At 38.6% G+C, this 23,487-nt stretch overlaps 1 protein-coding gene across 2 annotated transcripts in view; it reads left to right on the top strand.

The window, feature by feature from the left end:
- The window catches only part of lrfn5a (leucine rich repeat and fibronectin type III domain containing 5a), a 304,518-nt gene that overhangs the window by 206,674 nt on the left and 74,357 nt on the right, over nucleotides 1–23,487 (top strand). For both annotated transcript variants that reach the window (XM_061895866.1, XM_061895867.1), the window contains 6 exons: nucleotides 4,578–4,801; nucleotides 7,478–7,606; nucleotides 7,719–7,899; nucleotides 13,685–13,840; nucleotides 16,527–16,786; nucleotides 19,557–20,024. In XM_061895866.1, the coding sequence (XP_061751850.1) occupies nucleotides 4,578–4,801; nucleotides 7,478–7,606; nucleotides 7,719–7,899; nucleotides 13,685–13,840; nucleotides 16,527–16,786; nucleotides 19,557–20,024 (1,418 nt within the window). The remainder of the gene's footprint in view (nucleotides 1–4,577; nucleotides 4,802–7,477; nucleotides 7,607–7,718; nucleotides 7,900–13,684; nucleotides 13,841–16,526; nucleotides 16,787–19,556; nucleotides 20,025–23,487) is intronic.

Here is a 23,487-nt window from a genome sequence, read left to right as displayed (position 1 = left end):
ATACCCAATCATGGCACCCGCCTGTTCCAAATTAGCCTGCACACCTGTGGGATGTTCCAAATAAGTGTTTGATGAGCATTCCTCAACTTTATCAGTATTTATTGCCACCGTTCCCTACTTCTTTGTCACGTGTTGCTGGCATCAAATTCTAAAGGTAATGATTATTTGCAACAACAAAAAAAATGTTTATCAGTTTGAACATCAAAAATGTTGTCTTTGTAGCATATTCAACTGAAAATGGGTTGAAAAGGATTTGCAAATCATTGTATTCCGTTTATATTTACATCTAACACAATTTCCCAAGTCATATGGAAACGCGGTTTGTAGAAATATCCTCCCAACCGTATTAGTCAAATATTCTTGTGTGCAGACAAACATTTCTAATTTAAAAAGAGATGTGGGAGGCCAAAACACGGCAACTGACTTGACGTCACACCAAGACCACTCTGAGGAAGGCTGAAATGATTAATCTACTTTCTAAAACAGACCTGGGCAAAATACTAACTTAACTGAAAGTTAAGCTTGTCAACCAGGTCTGCCAAACATTTCCAAATATATATATTTTTAACCTTCAACATCGGAACTATGAATAGGCAAGGCCATTTCCAAATTACCGTTAGTCTTGAACTATAGAAAATATTATAATGGTTGGAATTTACGCTTTTAAGATACATATGCCCTTTTACGGTAATCATAGGGACTACGTTACAGCAGCTGCAGGCAGATGAGGCACAAAGTAGAGTGGGCAGGGTTTGTTTACAGAGCAGCTAGGCCGATACACAGGTGTCAGGGACAGATGGCCACCGAGTCAAAATAATTGCCCGGGTCGGCTCTATAAGCTTCACACACTTCTTCACACAAGAATCATTTTTGAATATTTAAAGGAGACATGATGAATGCTATCCTACTAACACACCTGCTGTACGCAGAGTCCTCAGCAGGTGATAATATCAGATTAGGAGGTTTATGGTCGTATCCGACGCCTCTGAATCGAATTGTTGAATCACCTATTTGAAGACAGCCTTAGTGTGTACAACTGGTTCAGAGGTCTTACTCCCAACTTATGCAAACACATGCTTGTCTGCTTTCGGATCAACAACTGCGATAAAAATGTATGTTGTAGTGACTTGATTAGTTCCAGCTGCAACAACACTCCCTTTCTCTCTATATTACCATTGTTCACTGGCGCCGAAGAAGCAAAGTAGTGAAGTGAAGTGAATTATATTTATATAGCGCTTTTCTCTAGTGACTCAAAGCGCTTTACATAGTGAAACCCAATATTTAAGTTACATTTAAACCAGTGTGGGTGGCACTGGGTAAAGTGTCTTGCCCAAGGACACAACGGCAGTGACTAGGATGGTGGAAGCGGGAATCAAACCTGCAACCCTCAAGTTGCTGGCACGGCCACTCTACCAACCGAGCTATACCGCCAACTAGAGTTGGCGTCACTTCAGGAGCTCAACCCTAACAAAAAGCTAACGTTGGTGGCACTGAAATCTTTGACCAATTTTTTTTTTTTAGACACATTGTCTGAAAAGCCACTTTTTTGCATGTTTTGTGTTTCTCATGCTTCACTCATAGTGTTTTAGTCTTAGTATGTTATCTGTTTTAATGGTTAAGCTTTTATTGTTTAAGTATTATTATTATTGCTGGTGGGCATTGTGGGGTCCTACTCTGTTTAGCGGTCCTTGAATGCACCACAAGAACACCTCTGTCCTGTATTATTTTGAGTATAGAACAATTACTTGGTCTAAGAGAGCACAGCTTGTAGGTTCAATGTGCACACTTGAATAGGTTAGATGCTCAGAGAGCAATGTGTTTTTATTACAAACCCCGTTTCCATATGAGTTGGGAAATCGTGTGAAATGTAAATATATACGGAATACAATGATTTGCAAATCGTTTTCAACCTATATTCAATTTAATGTACTACAAAGACATATTCAATTTAATGTACTACAAAGACAAGATATTTGATGTTAAAACGCATAAACTTTATTTTTTTTGTAGATAGTAATTAACTTAGAATTTCATGGCTGCAACACGTGCCAAAGTAGTTGGGAAAGGGCATGTTCACCACTGTGTTAAATCACCTTTTCTTTTAACAACACTCAATAAAGGTTTGGGAACTGAGGAAACTAATTGTTGAAGATTTGGAAAGTGGAATTATTTTCCATTCTTGTTTTATGTAGAGCTTCAGTCGTTCAACAGTCCGGGGTCTCCGCTGTCGTATTTTACCCTTCATAATGCGCCACACATTTTCGATGGGAGACAGGTCGGGACTGCAGGCGGGCCAGGGAATTACCCGCACTCTTTTACTACCAAACCACGCTGTTGTAACACTTGTCCTACTGAAATAAAAAGGGGTGACGTTGCTTGGATGACAACATATGTTTCTCCAAAACCTGTATGGACCTTTCAGCATTAATGGTGCCTTCACAGATGTGTAAGTTACCCATGCCTTTGGGCACTAATACACCCCCATACCATCACAGACGCTGGCTTTTGAACTTTGCGCCTATAACAATCCGAATGGTTATTTTCCTCTTTGTTCTGGAGGACACAACGTCCACAGTTTCCAATTCTAATTTGAAATGTGGACTCGTCAGACCACAGAACACCTTTCCACTTTGCATCAGTCCATCTTAGGTGAGCTCGGGATATTGTTGATAAATGGGTTTGGGTTTGCACAGGAGAGTTTTAACTTGCACTTACAGATGTAGCGACCAACTGTAGTTACTGACAGTGGTTTTATGGAGTGATCTTGAGCCCATATGGTGATATCCTTTACACACTGAGGTCGGTTTTTGATGCAGTACCGCCTAAGGGATCAAAAGTCCTTAATATCATCGCTTGCGTGCAGTGATTTTTCCAGATTCTCTGAACCTTTTGATGATTTTACGGACAGTAGATGGTAAAATCCCTAAATTCCTTGCAATAGCTCGTTGAGAAATGTTGTTTTAAAACTGTTCGACAATTTGCTTACAAATTGGTGACCCTCACCCCATTCTTGTTTGTGAATTACTTAGCATTTCATGGAAGCTGTTTTTATTACCAATCATGGCACCCAACTGTTCCCAATTAGCCTGCACACCTGTGGGATGTTCCCAATAAGTGTTTGATGAGCATTCGTCAACCTTATCAGTGTTTGTTGCAACCTTTCCCAACTTCTTTGTTACATGTTGCTGGCATCAAATTCTAAAGTTAATGATTATTTGCAAAAAAACAAATCTTTATCGTTTTGAGCATCAAATATGTTGTCTTTGTAGCATATTCAACTGAATATGGGTGGAAAATGATTTCCAAATCATTGTATTTATATTTACATCTATAAGGGACGGCGTGGCGCAGTGGGGAGAGTGGCCGTGCGCAACCCGAGGGGCACTGGTTCAAATCCCACCTAGAACCAACCTCATCACGTCCGTTGTGTCCTGAGCAAGACACTTCACCCTTGCTCCTGATGGGTGCTGGTTGGCGCCTTGCATGGCAGCTCCCTCCATCAGTGTGTGAATGTGTGTGTGAAAGGGTAAATGTGGAAGTAGTGTCAAAGCGCTTTGAGTACCTGGAAGGTAGAAAAGCGCTATACAAGTATAACCCATTTATCATTTATCTAACACAATTTCCCAACTCATATGGAAACGGAGTTTGTAGTTTGGATTGGGATTTGTCGTTGAATGGGGAAAGATGTTAAAGTGTCTTGTTTTCATGTTCGCATGTAAGCTAGCGAACTGGCGCTAGTCAATCTGTGAGTTTATCAAAGTTAAGTTTATCAGCCAAGATATTTTGATAAATTTAATTTAAAATGGTAATACTAACCGTCAGGAGTTTTACAGTGGTTATCATTGATACCATTTATTGTTACATCCCAACCTGATTACTAACTTTTGAATGAAACAAATATCAAAGCACCGCCGGGTGAGAGATATGCAGACATTTATTAATTCAAGGTTAGCAGTCTGTCACCGATGAGTCTCCAAATTTCGTATTTGACCGTTGACACAACAAATTACTTTTTCTCACTCATCTGATAAACAGGAAGTAAATAGGTTATTAGAAAGGCTATTAATTGTATATAAAATCAAAGGAAAATAGTATTACATGATACAAATTCCTCCATACAGAGTATAGTTCTGGCTTTATCAAGTGAAAAGAAAGGCAACAAAATATTCTGACATGTAAGCATGTGTGCATTAATGAGCCTTTGCACTGTGATCCTCTTAATCCTGCTTCTGCCACGTCCTTCAGCCAAGGTTGCCATTAATGAGTATTTCTCCCTCAGCCCCCTCCCTCTGTTACCCTTTGCTGATTATGTATAAGCACTATTACTTACTAATGATGGCAGATGATTATTTTTTTTCTACGTGAATGTGGCGTGAACAGAATAACGCTTCAACACCTTCTGTACACTCTCATCACTAAATATTCAAAGATGATATACTGTACGCTAATTTTCCAAAGTATTATAACCACTTTCAAAATCCAATAAGAGCTGTATGAAAAATGTTGCATTTATTAGGTATTAGTGATACTCAGTTGTGTCATCAATGTCTCAATATGTGTCACTTTTTATTTTTCAGGTGTCCGGTTCGGGTGGAGTGGTGACCATGGAGAGGCTGTTGCTGTGTGTGATGTTGGCAGCTGCCATGGCAGTACGGGCGCAAATCTGCCCGAAGCGCTGCGTTTGTCAGATCCTGTCACCCAACCTGGCAACACTTTGTGCCAAGAAAGGTCTACTTTTTGTTCCGCCTAACGTCGACAGGCATACCGTGGAACTAAGGCTGGCTGACAACTTTGTCACCAGGTAACATTCATTGATGTCAAAACCTAAAAAGATAAGTTAGTCACAAGTTCACAAAACTGTATAAACCTTTGAACTTATTGAATGATTGTGTGTATATATATATATATAAATATATATATATATATATATATATATATATATATATATATATATATATATATATATAAATATATATATATATATATATATATATATATATATATATATATATATATATATATATATATATATATATATATATATATATATATATATGTACATTAGGTCATGAAAACAACACGGAGGCTATTTCATCCCTATAAGACTGTTTCGCAGATTTCTCTGCTCTTCAGGGGATTTCATTGCAGTGGCTGTGTTTGTTACATATGTAAATAGGGTGCATTACATTGGAGTGTGGCCATTGTTACACAGTAGTGCCTTACTACTGTGCCGGCATGATGAGACCAGTTTTTTGCATTTGTTTAAAGTGGACATGCTAGGGTGGTATACAATAAAAAAATATATTTCAGGCACAGTTTGTATATTTTTGCTGCAATGTTGTATGGTGAGCTTTAGATGTGACGAACTGACTGGTCCCATCATGCTGGCACAGTAGCAATGCACTACTGTGTAACAATGGCCACACCCCTATGTAATGTACCATATATATAATATGTATATGTAACAACCACAGAGACTTCAATAAAATCCCCTGAAGAGCAGAGAAACCTGTGAAACAGGCGTGTAGGGATGACATAGCCAGTGTTTTTTCCTGACCTAACGTATATTGAGCTCTGCCTCGGTATTGAGCAATGTATAAAGGATAAACCACAGAAACCTTGACTATATATATATATATATATATATATATATATATATACATATACTTATACATATATATATATATATATATATATATATATATATTTATATATATATATATATATATACAGTGGGGCAAAAAGTATTTAGTCAGCCACCGATTGTGCAAGTTCTCCCACTTAAAATGATGACAGAGGTCTGTAATTTTCATCATAGGTACACTTCAACTGTGAGAGACAGAATGTGAAAAAAAAATCCAGGAATTCACATTGTAGGAATTTTAAAGAATTTATTTGTAAATCATGGTGGAAAATAAGTATTTGGAAAATAACAAACATTCAACTCAATACTTGGTAATATAACCTTTGTTGGCAATAAGAGGTCAAACGATTACTATAGGTCTTTACCAGGTTTGCACACACATTAGCTGGTATTTTGGCCCATTCCTCTATGCAGATCTTCTCGAGAGCAGTGATGTTTTGGGGCTGTCGCAGAGCAACACGGACTTTCAACTCCCTCCACACATTTTCTATGGGGTTGAGGTCTGGAGACTGGTTAGGCCACTCCAGGACTTTCAAATGCTTCTTACGGAGCCACTCCTTCGTTGCCCGGGCGGAGTGTTTGGGATCATTGTCATGCTGGAATACCCAGCCACGTTTCATCTTCAAAGCTCTCACTGATGGAAGGTTTTGGCTCAAAATCTCACGATCCATGGCCCCATTCATTCTTTCCTTAACACGGATCAATCCTCCTGTCCCCTTAGAAGAAAAACAGCCCCAAAGCATGATGTTTCCACCCCCATGCTTCACAGTAGGTATGGTGTTCTTGGGATGCAACTCAGTATTTTTCTTCCTCCAAACACGACGAGTTGAGTTCATACCAAAAAGTTCTATTTTGTTTTCATCTGACCACATGACATTCTCCCAATCCTCTGCTGTATCATCCATGTACTCTCTGGCAAACTTCAGACGGGCCTGGACATGCACTGGCTTAAGCAGGGGGACACATCTGGCGCTGCAGGATTTGATTCACTGTCGGCGTAGTGTGTTACTGATGGTGACCTTTTTTACTTTGGTCCCAGCTCTCTGCAGATCATTCACCAGGTCCCCCAGTGTGGTTCTGAGATTTTTGCTTACCATTCTCATGATCATTTTGACCCCACGGAATGAGATCTTGCGTGGAGCCCCAGATCGAGGGAGATTATCAGTGGTCTTGTATGTCTTCCATTTTCTGATAATTGCTCCCACAGTTGATTTTTTCATACCAAGCTGCTTGCCTATTGTAGATTCACTCTTCCAATTCTGGTGCAGGTCTACAATTATTTTCCTGGTGTCCTTCGACAGCTCTTTGGTCTTGGCCATAGTGGAGTTTGGAGTCTGACTGTTTGAGGCTGTGGACAGGTGTCTTTTATACAGATAACGAGTTCAAACAGGTTCCATTAATACAAGTAACGAAGACAGAAGAGCTTCTTAAAGAAGAAGATACATGTCTGTGAGAGCCAGAGATCTTCCTTGTTTGAAGTGACCAAATACTTATTTTCCACCATAATTTACAAATAAATTCTTTAAAATTCCTACAATGTGAATTTCTGGATGTTTTTTTCACATTCTGTCTCTCACAGTTGAAGTGTACCTATGATGAAAATTACAGACCTCTGTCATCATTTTAAGTGGGAGAACTTGCACAATCGGTGGCTGACTAAATACTTTTTTGCCCCACTTTATATGTACATATACATATATGTATGTATGTATATATATATATATATATATATACTGTATATACTGTATATATATACATGTATATGTTTAAAGCAGTAGTTTGTTTTTTTGTCTCATATGGGTTGTCAAATAACTTAATAATGTCTATTCACAGTGTGAAGAGGAAAGACTTTGCAAACATGACACGGCTGGTGGACTTAACGCTATCCAGAAATACTATCTCCTACATCACACCTCATGCCTTTGCAGATCTGGAGAACCTCCGAGCCCTGCATCTCAACAGGTATAGATTAGCATCGACTGCTTGTTGAATGAAGTCAGTTCTCTTGCGGTTACTCGAAAGCTGCTGGCCGGACAGTTGCTAAAGGTTGCGTCTCTTTGTGAACATATTCCAGTAATCGTCTGACGAGGATAGGCAATGACACCTTCAGTGGGATGTCCAAGCTTCACCACTTGATTTTGAACAACAACCAGCTGGTGCTAATCCACCAGGGAGCTTTCAATGACCTGCTGGCACTTGAAGAATTGGATCTCAGTTATAACAACCTGGATTCTATTCCGTGGGAGGCCATCCAGGTTAGAATCTTTTTCAATACATTTGCATTAAAAAGTTTTTTCTGTGAAATAGGAACATGTATGCACTTTTTAGGGAATTTTGTCCATCTTTCGCAATCCTAATGTGAGACAAGAACACACATCTTTCTCTTTTCTGTGCATTCTGAATAATGTCTATACAGCCCTATAAAACATCTAAAATCATTTTACAGACAGTACATGTAAGTATGAATGTAATGTAGAAAAAGGCACATTCATAATAAAAAAAAACTATTGACATTATTTTGGTCATTTTAAGAAATAATATAACATCTTTTCTGGGCGCATTAATTTCACAGATTAAATAGCAACCATCAACAACAGCAGCGAAGTGCGCAGGTAATTCCATGCAACCAAGATTTATTTGCATCTCAAGCTGGCTAGTAGCTGGTAACTTACTAGTGATCGGAGGAGCAATGTGATGAAGGCAACGTGTCATTACACCAGAAAAGTAGTTGGAGATTTTTCTATTTTTTATTTTTTTAAGTGCTCTATAGGCGGAATAGATTAATCTCAGTAGCCCGCATTGTTAGTTGTTCACTATTTAAGCAATTTATAAAGCACAGTTCTTACACGAGTCAATTCAAAGTGCTTTACAGAAACTTTGAAGAAGGCACAAATAAATGTATCAAATGATAATACAAATAGAAATTATCGTAAGTCAAATTAAAATCAGAAAATAAAATCATCTTTAAAACAATCATCATTAAATTAAAATTATTCAATTAGTGTAGATAAAATACTTTCAGTTGTCATTAGCACAGCAGGGTTTCCCCTTAACGTAACTGAACGTGGCTGCTAAACCTTAAAAATAATTATTTTTTTAACGTGAAAATGAATTCAATGACTATAATGCATTGTAGCCTCCAGAGGAAGTCAAAAGTCTGACACACGCTATTTTAAACTTTTATTGAGAATCTTATGATAACCGCTGGTCCAACTCCAATAGGTTTTACCTCCTGTGCAAACACTTCCTCATTCTCCACCGACTGGTTTTCAGGCACAGTGTGTTTGAGATAAAAAATAAACACCAAATCAAAACCCTGGGAATGTAAAACATTACCACCAGTAGGTCGTTACCATATGAATGGATTTGTAAATAGCCTATTAGTTGCGCAGTGTTGACCAGTGATGCACCAAAATTTGAGCGCCAAAAATGACAAAATAGGTGTAGTTTTCTTTAAGTCAAGGATTTTGAAATCAACTATCAATATATTGAAATTTAGAAAATGGACTAAAAATTGTTTTACTAAACATTAAATATTTTTACTGGGTTATATCAAACAGAAAATAATAATGAGTCAATTTCAGAAATATAATCTCCTGATGATTGAGGGAACCCCTCATGAAACAGTTCTGTAGAGATGAAGTAGTCTTGTGATTTTTCCCACACCTACATATTGCGCTCTACCACGGTATCGAGCACTATTCTCTGGATAATCCAATCAAGACATACATATATATATATGTATATATATATATATATATATATATATATATATATATATATATATATATATATATATATATATATATATATATATATATATGTATATATGTATATATATATATATATATATATATATATATATATATATATATATATATATACCGTATTTTTCTGATTATAAGTCAAAGTTTTGGCCGGGGGTGCGACATATACTCCGGAGCGACTTATGTGTGAAATTATTAACACATTACCATAAAATATCAAATAATATTATTTATCTCATTCGCGGAAGAGACGAAGAAATGTCTGCAATTGTCACTCACACGTCAGCAATCGTCACACACACGTCAACCAATAAGAATTCGACGGGGGAGGGTCATAGCAGAAGTGCATTGTGGATCATGAGATGCTAACTGCTATATGCTACTGCCGTAGCTATTAAAATGGATCGTTTCAACATTGGCTGTAACTTATAAAAATTGATAACGGCTGAACAAAAATGGCACCGAAAAGGAGATCATGTACTGCAGATTACAAGCTGGACGTAGCAGAAAACGACAAGAGAAAGCGGCGCATACCTTTGGATTTGGCAGAGTTGTTTAGAAGCGACATCGAGGACGAAGATTTCATCGGATTTAGCGATTAGGAGTGACAGATTATTTGGTAAACGTATAGCATGTTCTATATGTTATAGTTATTTGAATGACTCTTACCATAATATGTTACGTTAACATACCAGGCACCTTTTCCGTTGGTTATTTATGCGTCATATAACGTATAATTATTCAGCCTGTTGTTCACTATTCTTTATTTATTTTAAATTGCCTTTCAAATGTCTATTCTTGGTGTTGGATTTTATCAAATACATTTCCACCAAAAATACAACTTACGGTATACTCCAGTGCCACGTATATATGTTTTTTTCCTTCTTCATTATGCATTTTCGGTCGGTGCGACGTATGCTCCGGAGCGATTCATAATCCGAGATATACGGTACATGTGTGTGTATATACATATATATATATATATATATATATATATATATATATATATATAAAGGTTTATTTGATACAGAAACATAGACATCTGAAAGAGTTATCCAATGTATGCATCATAGTGTTTATAGCCAAAGCTAATTTACAACACTTGTCCCCAACAACAACAACAACAACAACACAGATCCAACATCATTAAGATAGGAAAATAAAAAGAATAAGTTAAAAATGAGTCGATAATAATGATAATAATAATAACACAGACAAAGTGCAGACTAGATAAAAAGCAATTGGTAAAAATTTGTAAAAACTAAACATGGGAACACGATTGTTGCTCAACTAGCCACAATTGTGTTTGTTTTTTGGAAGTGACAAGTGCAGGTATAGTTTTCAAAGTGTCAGGTAGAGAGTTCCATAGTTGTGGACGTCCAATAACAGTTGAGAGTTTTACCGTGGTTATCATTAATACTATTTATCATTAAGTAACCTTTTTTTTTTTGATACAATGGTCCCTCAGTTTTCAAGAGTAATCCCTTCCAAAATGTCTGACGAATTACTAATCGTAAAAAGCATTAGTTTTTCTTTTAGGAATAATATAAGTCCCATTACAGACCAAAGAAATATTACAGGGTTTCCGTGGGGCAGTAAAAAGCATTAACAGGTATAAAGTGGGTTTTTCCAAAAAATAAGACCTTAAATGGCATTAAAAAGCATTCAAATTGATGTCCAGAGGCATTAAAAAATGTTTTTTACAATTTGTAGGACTGGGCCCATAGTAGTAAGTCCATCAAACAAACGGTAAATGAAAATGAACTCAATATGTTTGCGGCCGTCGACTGTCTGTGTGTTTCTTTTCTTCGGCTGCGGCTTTCAAACCGGATACAAAAAGGTCTTGTCTGAAAGTGTGAACAGCGTCGCCTCAATCCAGCAAAATGAAACGGCTCTGTGGGCCCAAACTTTGCTATTCTTTGGTGACTGTAGACATGCAGTGCCCAACTGTGACATCATGGCATGTTCATGAGGAGGCTGAGCTTGTTTCATACACGACTCATTTGTACTTTAACACACCACGAGCTAACTTGGCCAACATCAGCAGGTCTGGTGAAGCACGTGACCTACAGTGGCCTAAGATGGACAAACTAGACAATTTTCACAACAGACACAACCCATATTTTCTAGCATTGCCACAGTAAATGAATACGAGTTCATTCAGCTGCCTGACACTTTGTACATAACTTGCATACTGTAGCCATTTTAAACAATTGAGTAGGTGTATAATACAATATATTAAATATTTTTATTTGAATCAGTTTATTTTTGTAATGCATATAAAGAATGCAAATATCATTGTATCGTGTCTTTTTCTAAATGATTTGAATTAATCTTCCGTTTCCCACAACTGTCAGCATCTGCTTCTGCAAAAAATGAAAATACATTCTCAGATATAACAGTCTTGTGAGCCAATTCTAATTCACTAGAGAGTAACCGTTAATATTATCATCAGAATCAAAATCAGAATAGTTTTTTATTGCCATTGTTTGAGAACGGGTTCACAAACTACGATTTTTTTCATGGTGCAATCGTGCAACATAAAAGAGATATAACACAGAGTAGGTAATAAAATGAGCTGTAACTGAGCTATCAGATCTTGTTATTGTTCATTGTTCATCATTGTCAAATGCTTACAATGTTGTCCATACAGACAGCTGTAAGCTTCTGATTATAAACCAGGGTTGTATGGTTTACCGGTATTAGTATAGTACCACGGTACTAATTAATCATATTCGGTACTATACCGCGTCTGAAAAGTACCAATCCACCACCTAAAGTGTAAAAAAACGCCATTGGTGGATCTACACCTGACATCCACCGTAATGATACCAAGTACAGTAGCGTATCGAGTCGATACTACTATGATTATGTCGATATGTTTTGGCATCACAACATCTTTTTTCGTTTTTAAAACAAATTATATATATGTACATATATATATATATATATATATATATATATATATATATATATATATATATATATATAACTCAGGAAATATGTCCCTGGGCACATGAGGACTTTGAATATGACAAATGTTAACATCATCCAAAACTAATGTAAAGTATCAAACAACAGAAGAATAAATGATTATTACATTTTAACAGAAGTGTAGATAGAACATGTTAGAAGAGAAAGTAAGCGGACATTAACAGTAAATGAACATTTAGATTATTAATTCATTTTCTACCACTTGTCCTTAGTAATTTTGACAAAATAATAGAATGGAAAATGACACAATATGATACTGCATATGTCAGCAGCTAAATTTTTAGCCTTTGTTTGTTTACTTACTACTAAAACACAAGTTGTCTTGTATGTTCACTATCTTATTTAAGGACAAACTTGCACTAAGAAACATATGTTTAATGTACCCTAAGATTTTTTTTTTTTTTAAATAAAGCCAATAATGCAATGTTGTGTGGTCCCCTTTATTTAGAAAAATACCGAAAAATATCAAAATAATTTTGGTACTGGTACCAATTGTTTAAGTGGTATTAAAAAGGGTATCAAAAAGCACTAAATTACATTTGCTGATACCTGTAGAAACCCTATAATACCACAAAACAATGTTTTCTAAAATCATTGTAGAAAACAGTACGAAATTTGTTGAAATGAAAAATGTAATGATAAATGAACATCAACTTTGTCAGCAGAGATGACAAATGTTTTTTTATTGATTGATTGATTGATTGATTGATTGATTGATTGATACTTTTATTAGTAGATTGCACAGTTCAGTGCATATTCCGTACAATTGACCACTAAATGGTAACACCCGAATAAGTTTTTCAACTTGTTTAAGTCGGGGTCCACGTTAATCGATTCATGGTAAGGGAGGATAGTACGGAAGAGCCACGCAGACTCCACTTTTGTACTTTGCATACCTTTTTTCTTTCTGGGATTCAATAGTGTTTTTCACCTTCTTAGACCCTTGGTAGGTTATTTTGCCATGAATAAAAAGGAGGCACAGAGACAAGGTCACCAAAGCGTCTGATTTTTGTTTGGGCACTCGATTTTACGGAGTGATACACAGGCAAACAGACTTTTTTGTTAAGTGCAACCAAGACAATATACAAAATGCATGGCAAACTTTCTGTAAAACTTTTAGTCCTAAAACTAATCATACAAAAGTAGGACTCTTGGTACAGTGGGGACGGGACGCAGGTTCAAATCCCAGAGATAGAGGAACAAATTGTGTGAGATGCATTACTATGTTTAGATTACAGAGCGAATCAAAGATTGTGTCTGTCTCCCTCTAATCCAACAGAAAATGATTAGCCTCCATACCATGAGTTTGGACCACAACATGTTGGACTATATTCCAGAGGGGACATTTTCTTTGCTACAGAAACTCAACCGCCTTGATGTCACATCAAATAAACTTCAAAAGCTCCCACCGGACCCTCTTTTTCAACGTGCACAGGTATGTTGTTTTGGCTTCTGCATTAATGCCAGCACACACATAGAACGCCCAGCATTTACGTGTTTTCTCATGGGGGACAGCATTAGTAACTAGAAAATGCAATTTCAATAGAAATTGTGTAAGTACTGAAATGCTAAGTTAATACGTTAGCCAGATAGCGTCAAGTAACGGAAGGTTAGTAAACGTAAAGTAGTAGTAGTCCACTTGAACAGCAGACTGGACTAGAAGGACAACTGCAAAGCTGTCTACAAGAAGGGCATGAGCAGACTCTTTTTCCTGAGGAAGCTTAGGTGCTTTAATGTGTGCAGCAACCTGTTGGAGATATTTTATCAGTCTGTTGTGGCCAGTGCCCTGTACTTTGCAGTGGTTTGTTGGGGGCAGCAGCACCAGCAAAATGGGACTTAAACCGGATTGACAAACTGATCTGGAAAACGGGCCAAACGTTTGGCATGCAATTGGAGGCGTTTGTTTCAGTGAGGGACAGGAGGACACTGGACAAACTGTTGGCCATCATGGACAATCCTGCCCACACATTCCACCAGACAGTTGAGGGACAGCGGAGTTCATACTCCCAACAGGCTCCTTCAGCTGGGTTCCCACAGTGTTCGATTCAAGAACTCCTTCATTCCGCACTCCATCCAGCTGTATAATCACTCGCAATACAGCAATAGACGATATCTGTCTATTACCTGACACCTTTTGTTAGCTACTTCTCATTGTTTATGATGTCTATTTTCTGCTGGATTTACTCACTATTTTATGCTGCTGCTGCTACATATACTGTAATGTTGTACATGATAATTGTTATATATTGTACATATGATATAAACATATCATATAATATATCAGTATTTATCATATACTGTACATATATTATGTAAATATTACGTTTATAAGTTAAATTGCTTTTAGTCTATTTTATACCTGCATGGTCCTTTCCATTGTTTCCATCATTTGCAAGTGAGCTACTGTGTGAACAAATTTCCCTTGTGGATCATTACAGTTGGTCTAAATCTAAGTCTAACAAAGTATAAATATAAATTCTAAGGCCTGTCAAATGAGCAAGAAAGCAAGCATGCCAACATGTTGACGTCAGCAAACTAATAGTTAGCATGCATGAAAATCAAAACATTCGACTGAGGTGTATATTGGCTAAAAATGCTTAATGGATACAAATCTGGCGTGCTAACTTGTGCTGTCAAATTATCTATTTTTAATTATTACCGTATTTCCTTGAATAGCCGCCGGGCATGTAATATGCGCCTGCCTTGAATTACTGCCGGGTAATACTCGCTCCTCAAATTTATAAGCGCATGCTTACTGTTACCGCCGGGTCAAATTCGTGACGTCACGAGTGACGCTTCCCGTGCCGTCATTTTCAAAATGGCGGAGGAGTTTTTTTTATGCTTTTACTATGTGTAAACCAGGGGTCTTGTTCCACAGCCATATTAGAACACACTGATGGTTGTGATATAAAACAACTTTAACACTCTTACTAATATGCGCCACACTCTGTGAACCCTAACCAAACAAAAATAACAAACACATTTCTGGAGAACATTGGCTCTGTAACACATTATAAACGCAACATAAGAATTACCCAGAATTCCAATGCATCCACGACTCTTGGCTATATTATTCACTCGCTAGCACCAAACCCCCGCCCTCCAAGCGTCGGTTGAGGTGGGCGGGGTTGGGGGGCGCGTGTATAATATAGCCAAGACAAGAGTCATGGATTCTTATGTTGCGTTTATAATGTGTTACAGAGCCAATGTTCTCCAGAAATGTGTTTGTTATTCTTGTTTGGTTAGGGTTCACAGAGTGTGGCGCATATTAGTAAGAGTGTTAAAATTGTTTATATCACAACCATCAGTGTAAACGGTATGGCTGTTGACCAAGTATGCATTGCAATCTCGTAGGAGAAGCAGCAAAATGCATGCGTCCTGCCGGCACGCAGATAGCATGGCGTAAAGGTGGGCGCGATGACATGTTGTAGTACAGTGATCTCCAGCCACCGGGCCGTGGCCGCAGAAGAATTTTTATTTTTCATTTTTTATTTTTTTAATCACACTCAATTTTTTACTGCATGCCATTGGTAAGCGCAGGGGTGAGAAGAGGTTTTAAATTAATTAGCGCCCTGGCGGTTATTCAAGGAAATACGGTATATGAATTGTTATTTTAGTTAGTCACACTCCTGAATTCGGATTAATCCTGATTAATCACAAGTTATTAATGGTTTGCATAATTTAAATTAACTTGAAAAAAAGACCCCAATATTTTGACACAAATGCATTTTTATTGTCAGAATGTGAACATTTTGTAAAAGTTTTCCTTGACTGCATATTGGCTCAAAACTTGTCAACAGTTTCATCAAGTCTCATTAGGTAACCCTCCGCCGTTAAGGTAAAGGACTATGTACGGTGCACTCGGAAAGTATTCACAGCGCTTCACTTTTTCCACATTTTGTTATGTTACGGCCTTATTCCAAAATGGAATAAATTTATGTTTTTCCTCTAAATTCTACAAAAAATACAATATGATTTTTTTTTTTTTTCCCAGACCGAAGCCATTTCTTAGAGAAGAGATTTGCCAAAATGCACCTGCTGAGACAAAGATTGAACTATTTGCAGTGAATGTGTTTAGTGAACTAAACAATTTTTTTTTTCTTTTTTTAACTGCATTACAGGTTCTGGCCACATCTGGGATCATGTCCTCCTCAACCTTTGCATTGTCATTTGGGGGAAACCCTTTGCATTGCAACTGTGAGCTACTTTGGCTGCGAAGGCTTAACCGCGAGGACGATTTGGAGACGTGTGCTTCACCCCAGCACCTCTCTGGAAGATACTTTTGGTCCATTCCTGAGGAGGAGTTCCTATGTGAACCCCCGCTTATCACCCGATACTCACATGAGATGAGGGTCCTCGAAGGGCAGAGGATCTCACTAAGGTATGGGCATTTGTTAAGAGAGTAAAAGCAAAATCAAAACCGCATTGTCGTCATCACACTATAACTCTAAATTAAGATGAATTACACGATGATTACTTAATTTGCATATATATTGGTCACACACTCGCTGTCACGATAGCTGTTACGTTTTGTTGTAATGCGGAAATAAGAGGAAACCATAAAGAAAATTGGATTAACATTTGCACCTTCATTAAGTCTTGAATATACAGTATCAGTTAAGTGAAGATTCACACTAGTCTAAATTGTTACTGTAGACTTAGACTTAGACTTCCTTTTTTATTGTCATTCAAATTTGAACTTTACAGTACAAATAAGAAGAACATTTCGTTGCATTAGCTCTTGGTAGTGCAGGATAATAAAAAAAAAGCAATAAGGTGCAGATATAAATAAATAGATTACTGTACTGATAAATACATTGCACTTTTTCACATGCGTCCATGTTTATGGATGTATGTTATATTGTCTTTTTTATTCCAGCGAGTTAATCCATTTTGGGGGGAGTTGAGGGGATATTTAATCATGATGCGTTCAAGAGTCTTAAAGTGTGAGGGAAGAAGCTGTTACAGAACCTGGAGGTTCTGCTACAGAGGCTGCGGAACCTCTTCCTAGAGTCCAGCAGTGAAAACAGTCCTTGGTGGGGGTGGAGTCTTTGCAGATTTTCTGAGCCCTGGTCAGGCAGCGGCTTTTTGCAATCTCCTGGATAGGAGGAAGAGGAGTCCTGATGATATTTTCCGCCGTCCTCACCACTCTCTGGAGAGACTTCCAGTCTGAGGCAGTGCAGGCTCCAGTCCAGACAGAGATGCTGTTGGTCAACAGGCTCTCTATAGTGCCTCTGTAGAATGTGGTGAGAATGGGGGGAGGGAGCTCTGCTCTTTTCATCCGACGCAAAAAGTGCATGCGCTGCTGAGCTCTTTTTACAAGAGCTCCGGTGTGTAGGGACCAGGTTATATTGTCAATGATCTGCACCCCCAGGAATTTGGTGCTGCTTACCATCTCCACCGCTGTGCCGTTGATGAAGAGTGGAGCGTGGCTGGACTGGTGCTTCCTGAAGTCAACAATGATCTCCTTGGTCTTGTGGATGTTCAGGACGAGGTTGTTGGTTCTGCACCAGTCAACCAGATGTTTCACCTCCTCCCTGTAGTCCATGTCGTTATTGTCACGGATGAGGCTCACTACTGTCGTGTCGTCCGCATACTTCACAATGTGGTTAGTAGTGGACCAGGCGCAGCAGTCATGGGTCATCAATGTGAACAGCAGCAGACTCAGGACGCAGCCCTAGGGGGAGCCGGTGCTCAGGGAGTATTACACTATGTTTCTGTTAGTATAGGGCTGGGCGATTATATGATTCTGAACGATGATCGTGATTAATTTAAGTTCGATCACAGTCATCAGCTATTATCATACATCACCTCAATAAAACATTGCGGAAACGTCTGTTGCAAGTTACCGCAGTAGTAAACAGTAGGGAAGCAACAATGCTTGGTAAACTCCTACACGGAACAATCCGCCTTTATTGACTGTGATCCCGAATGTGTCTGTGAAAGTGTGTGTTTGTGTACATGTGGGTGTTTTTGTGTAAATGTGTTTGCGTCTGTGTGTGTGCCAGACCAGGCTCCTCTCGACATAATTACCGTAATGTCCAATCAGTGTTGTGCCTCCTTCCATTTAAACAGCTGGAAGTGAAGCCCAGAAGAATATGATAGGGGGATATGGCTAACACTAGCAAATGTATAAACACATTTTTTTTGCCTTTTGAAAGAAAATGAATGCATCATAGCAAATCATGTGATGTAATGTTGACCAGGCCCGTAGCCATGCCCCCACCGCCACAGGTATCTTCGCAATTTCGGGGAAACCCTGCACTTGTCTCACTGTGCTCCAGTATACAAGTAATCCTGACCCTAATGCGGACTCGCAGGCACTCACAGAATGTCTTTGTGATTGAACTGCTGAATTGTTCCATACTGGGAGGTTAAACATACCTCCCAGTATGTTGGATGATACAGCAGAGGATTGGGAGAATGTCATGTGGTCAGATGAAACCAAAATAAAACTTTTTGGTATAAACTCAACTCGTCGTGTTTGGAGGAAGAAGAATACTGAGTTGCATCTTAAGAACACCATACCTACTGTGAAGCATGGGGGTGGAAACATCATGCTTTAGGGCTGTTTTTCTGCTAAGGGGACAGGATGATTGATCCGTGTTAAGGAAAGAATGAATGGGGCCATGTATCATGAGATTTTGAGCCAAAACCTCCTTCCATCAGTGAGGGCTTTGAATGGTTGACCAAATACTTATTTTCCACCATAATTTACAAATAAATTATTTAAAATTCCTACAATGTGAATTCCTGTTTTTTTTTTTTCACATTCTCTCTCTCACAGTTGAAGTGTACCTATGATGAAAATTACAGACCTCTGTCATCATTTTAAGTGGGAGAACTTGCACAATCGGTGGCTGACTAAATACTTGTTTGCCCCACTGTTTTGTGGGTGTTGTGATGAGCAGCATACATTTTGCATATACTATTTGTTTTGCTCACTTAACAGACACAAGTTAAGTAGATCAGCTTTCCATGTGCTATCACGTTTTCCCACAGGTTTTTGATACATGCAAATCCCTAATAAATCAGGCCCGTTACAATCAAGTAGCAGCAGTTTAGTATTTAGATGTACAAAACATCCTATTATATTCCATAGGTACTATATTAGCAGATTTGTTTTACTGTATTCTTTCACTCTTCAAAAGGTGTAAGGCACGAGGTGACCCAGAGCCGGCCATCCACTGGATATCCCCTGATGGCAAACTGGTTTCCAACTCCTCCAGGACTCTGGTCTACGCCAATGGAAGTTTGGACATCCTCATTAGTACTGTGAAAGACACAGGCTCCTTCACCTGCATCTCCTCCAACCCGGCTGGCGAAGCCCACCAAACCATAGACTTGGTTATCATAAAACTCCCGCACATATCTAACAACACGAACAACATCCAAGAGCCCGACCCTGGATCATCGGACATTTCCACATCCACCCGAAGCGGATCCAACGGAAGCAATGTAACCGGCGACGTGAAGGCTGCGGTCGAAAAGAGGGTGGTGAGCGTGGAAGCCACCTCGTCAACGGCGTTGATCAAATTTAACTTCCAGAGGAATATTCCAGGCATTCGGATGTTCCAGATACAGTACAACGGGAGCCAAGATGACTCACTAGTGTACCGGTAAGTCGCTTCATCACCATTAAATGCAAGGAAATCAAATACTGGCCAATGATATGGGAAGGTTGAGAATGACATGCTGCATAGATTGCATTACATTGGAGCGCATGCAAATTTAATGACCATTGGGAAAGCTAACACATGATATCGGATCTGATTTGAAATATGGCAATACAGGAACTGATAACGGCACTACACGGGGGTTACAAGGGCATCACAATGATGCAAACCGATTAAAAAATGAAAATCTGAACCACCAAACAGGCATATTTTAATCATTGGAATAAAACTTACAGCAAACATTAGTGCTGTGTGACATGGCCTAAAATATTCATCCCGATATACACTACCATTGCAATAAGTATGTCCAAACATGTCATTCGTACTTAAAATTTTAGCCACATTTGTATTACTGAATATCCTTTGCTGTTCATTTTGTTGTTTTGTATACCCAGCTACTGCAAGCTCCACAATCGATTCGAAATTAATCAATCAATCAGACTTTTAACTTTGATTTAGATACTGTGACAATTCAAATACACTCAAAGTTTGATTATAATTATTGGTAATAACAATAATTATTGGTAATAATAATAATTCCACGGCGTGGCGCAGTGGAAGAGTGGCCGTGCACAACCCGAGGGTCCCTGGTTCAATTCCCACCTAGTACCAACTTCGTCACGTCCGTTGTGTCCTGAGCAAGACACTTCACCCTTGCTCCTGATGGGTCCTGGTTGGCACCTTGCATGGCAGCTCCCTCCATCAGTGTGTGAATGTGTGTGTGAATGGGTAAATGTGGAAGTAGTGTCAAAGCGCTTTGAGTACCTTGAAGGTAGAAAAGCGCTATACAAGTACAACCCATTTATGTTCTATATAATGCGATCATTCAAGAGATTCAAGATTGTTTGTTGTTATATGCACAGTTAAAGGGCTGCTGAAACCCACTACTACCCACCACGCAGTCTAATAGTTTATATATCAATGATGAAATATTAACATTGCAACACATGTCAATACGGCCTTTTTAGTTTACTAAATTGCATATTTAAATTTCCTGGGAGTTTTTTCTTGAAAATGTTGCGTAATGGTGACGTATACGAATATGAGCGCTGCGCACACACTCAGCTAAAAGTCGTCTGCTTTAACGGCATAATTACACAGTATTTTGGACATCTGTGTTGCTGAATCCTTTGCAATTTGTAGATTTAATATTGGTGAAGTCAAAGTAGAAAGTTGGAGTTGGGAAGCTTTAGCCTTTAGCCACACAAACACACGGTGATTCCTTGTTTAAAATTCACAGAGGTGAAACTTTACTATGGATCGCAGCGAACATGGATCCCAACCGAATGTCAACCAGCCGGTTTCGGTGAGAAAATTGTTGTAAAAAGTTGCTTCTTACCGGATATCAACTGAGCTTGTGCCGCTCATAAAGCTGCCGTCGACTTCCCTGAGACACTAGCTGCGTCAAGACACCCGTGGACACACACCTCCGACTATCAGGTACTGTTAAACTCACTAAAACACTAGCAACACAATAGAAAGATAAGGGAATTCCCAGAATTATCCTAGTAAATGTGTCTAAAAACATCGTAATCTGTCCCAATGCAATCACGTTTTTTTTTTGTAACTTTTTTTTTTTCTAGTCCGTCGCTATCAATATCCTCAAACACTAATCTTTCATCCTCGCTCAAATTAATGGGGAAATTGTCGTTTTCTCGGTCCGAATAGCTGTTTTTGTTGGAGGCTCCCATTAAAATCAATGTGAATATGTGAGGAGCCATCAACATGTGACCTCATCTTCTGCGACATCTGGTAGAGGCAGAGCTTTTCTCCAGCTGTGAACTTTATCGTTGCTGTTCTCTACTAAATCGTTTCAGCAAAAATATGGCAATATTGCAAAATGATGAAGTATGACACATAGAATGGACCTGCTATCCCCGTTTAAATAAGAACATTTCATTTCAGTAGGCCTTTAAACAGACAGTTTGCCATACAATGAAAATCTTACTTTGCTAGTCCACCCTTCAACATGTCACACGGTACTTAGCTAAAAATAAAAATAAAAATGTATATACAAGGCACAGTAAGTTCATAACATTATTGCACATTCTGATTGACAGTCAACAGTATAAATATGGAGTTGATCTTGGGTCACAGCAGCAGTTAAAGTGTCTTTAGTGATCAAAGGTGAAAAGTGTCTACAGTGATGGTTCACAGTTCGGGGGTGGTCAAGGTAGCTGTCTTTTGTTCAGAAAGACAAAGTAAAAATGGGGGGGGGGGGGGTTAGCATTTACAAGTTAGCATTCACAAGCCTGATGGCCTGTGGGTAGAAACTGTTTGTCAGTCTCATAGTCCTGGATTTCAGGCTCCTGTATTGTCTGCCTGATGGTAGGAGGCTGAAAAGACTGTGCTGGGGGTGTGTACTGTCCTTTATGATGTTGTGTGCTCTCCTGGTGGCCCTGGTAGAGTACATGTCCTGTAGTGAGGGGAATGCTGCTCCTGATATGTACTGAGCTGTTTTAATCACTCGCTGGAGTGCCTTCCTGTCCTTAGCAGTGCAGTTTCCATACCAGACCGTGATTGAGCTGGTAAGGACACTCTCAACCGTACTTCTATAGAAGTTGCTGAGAATTTTGGGTGGTATACCAAATTTTCTCAGCCTTCTTAGGAAGTACAATCGCTGCTGGGCTTTCTTTATTGTTTGTTGGGTGTTGTGATCCCAGGTGAGGTCCTCGCTGATGTGGGTCCCGAGGAGAATTTAAAGGTTTTCACCATTGTTCTTGGTGCAATCGTGCAACATAAAACACATATAACACAGAATAGAATAACATGAGCAGAAATTGCAAGATTGTCAGAGATATTTTAAAACAAGCTATGAGTTCACTTTTGTGCATGATGTCACTAAGATGACATATCAAAACAAAACTAAATGAAAGTGTACTTTAAAATTAAAAACAACTTTTGTCTTCTTTTCTCTCATAATGATTGTCACAATTCCAAAAAGAGAGCAGTTCCCCTTGAAGGGGGACCTATGGTGATTTCAATCTACATTTATGTCAGATCGGTGGTCTGTATTATGTTTTTTATTTTCAACCTAAGACTCCTTTGGTTCCTTTTTTTTTGTGCACCCTTGTTTGTTTTAGTTACCATGGTTACTTATTATTTCCACCTGCTTATGATTAGTGTTCACCCGCTCACCTGCTGCCTGAGCACTAATCAGAGACGTCATTTAAACCTGCCTTGCCCACCAGTGAGGGCTGGAGTGTTGTTTGCTGTTTGCTGTTTGCTGTGGGCTGCCTTTTTTTTGGAAGCTGAGAGATATTCCTTGGATCCCGACTCCTGTCCCTTTTTGCTGGTTTCCGGTTTGTGTTTTCCTTGCCTTATTTTTTTAACTATATTACCATGTTTTCATTTTCCAAGCCTGTCATCTCTGCATCTTGGGGTTTGTCACCAGCACCATGTGACA

This window comes from Nerophis ophidion, linkage group LG03, assembly GCF_033978795.1.
Source record: "Nerophis ophidion isolate RoL-2023_Sa linkage group LG03, RoL_Noph_v1.0, whole genome shotgun sequence".
Classification (NCBI taxonomy): Eukaryota; Metazoa; Chordata; class Actinopteri; order Syngnathiformes; family Syngnathidae; genus Nerophis; species Nerophis ophidion.
This window is presented reverse-complemented; position numbering and strand designations above follow the sequence as displayed.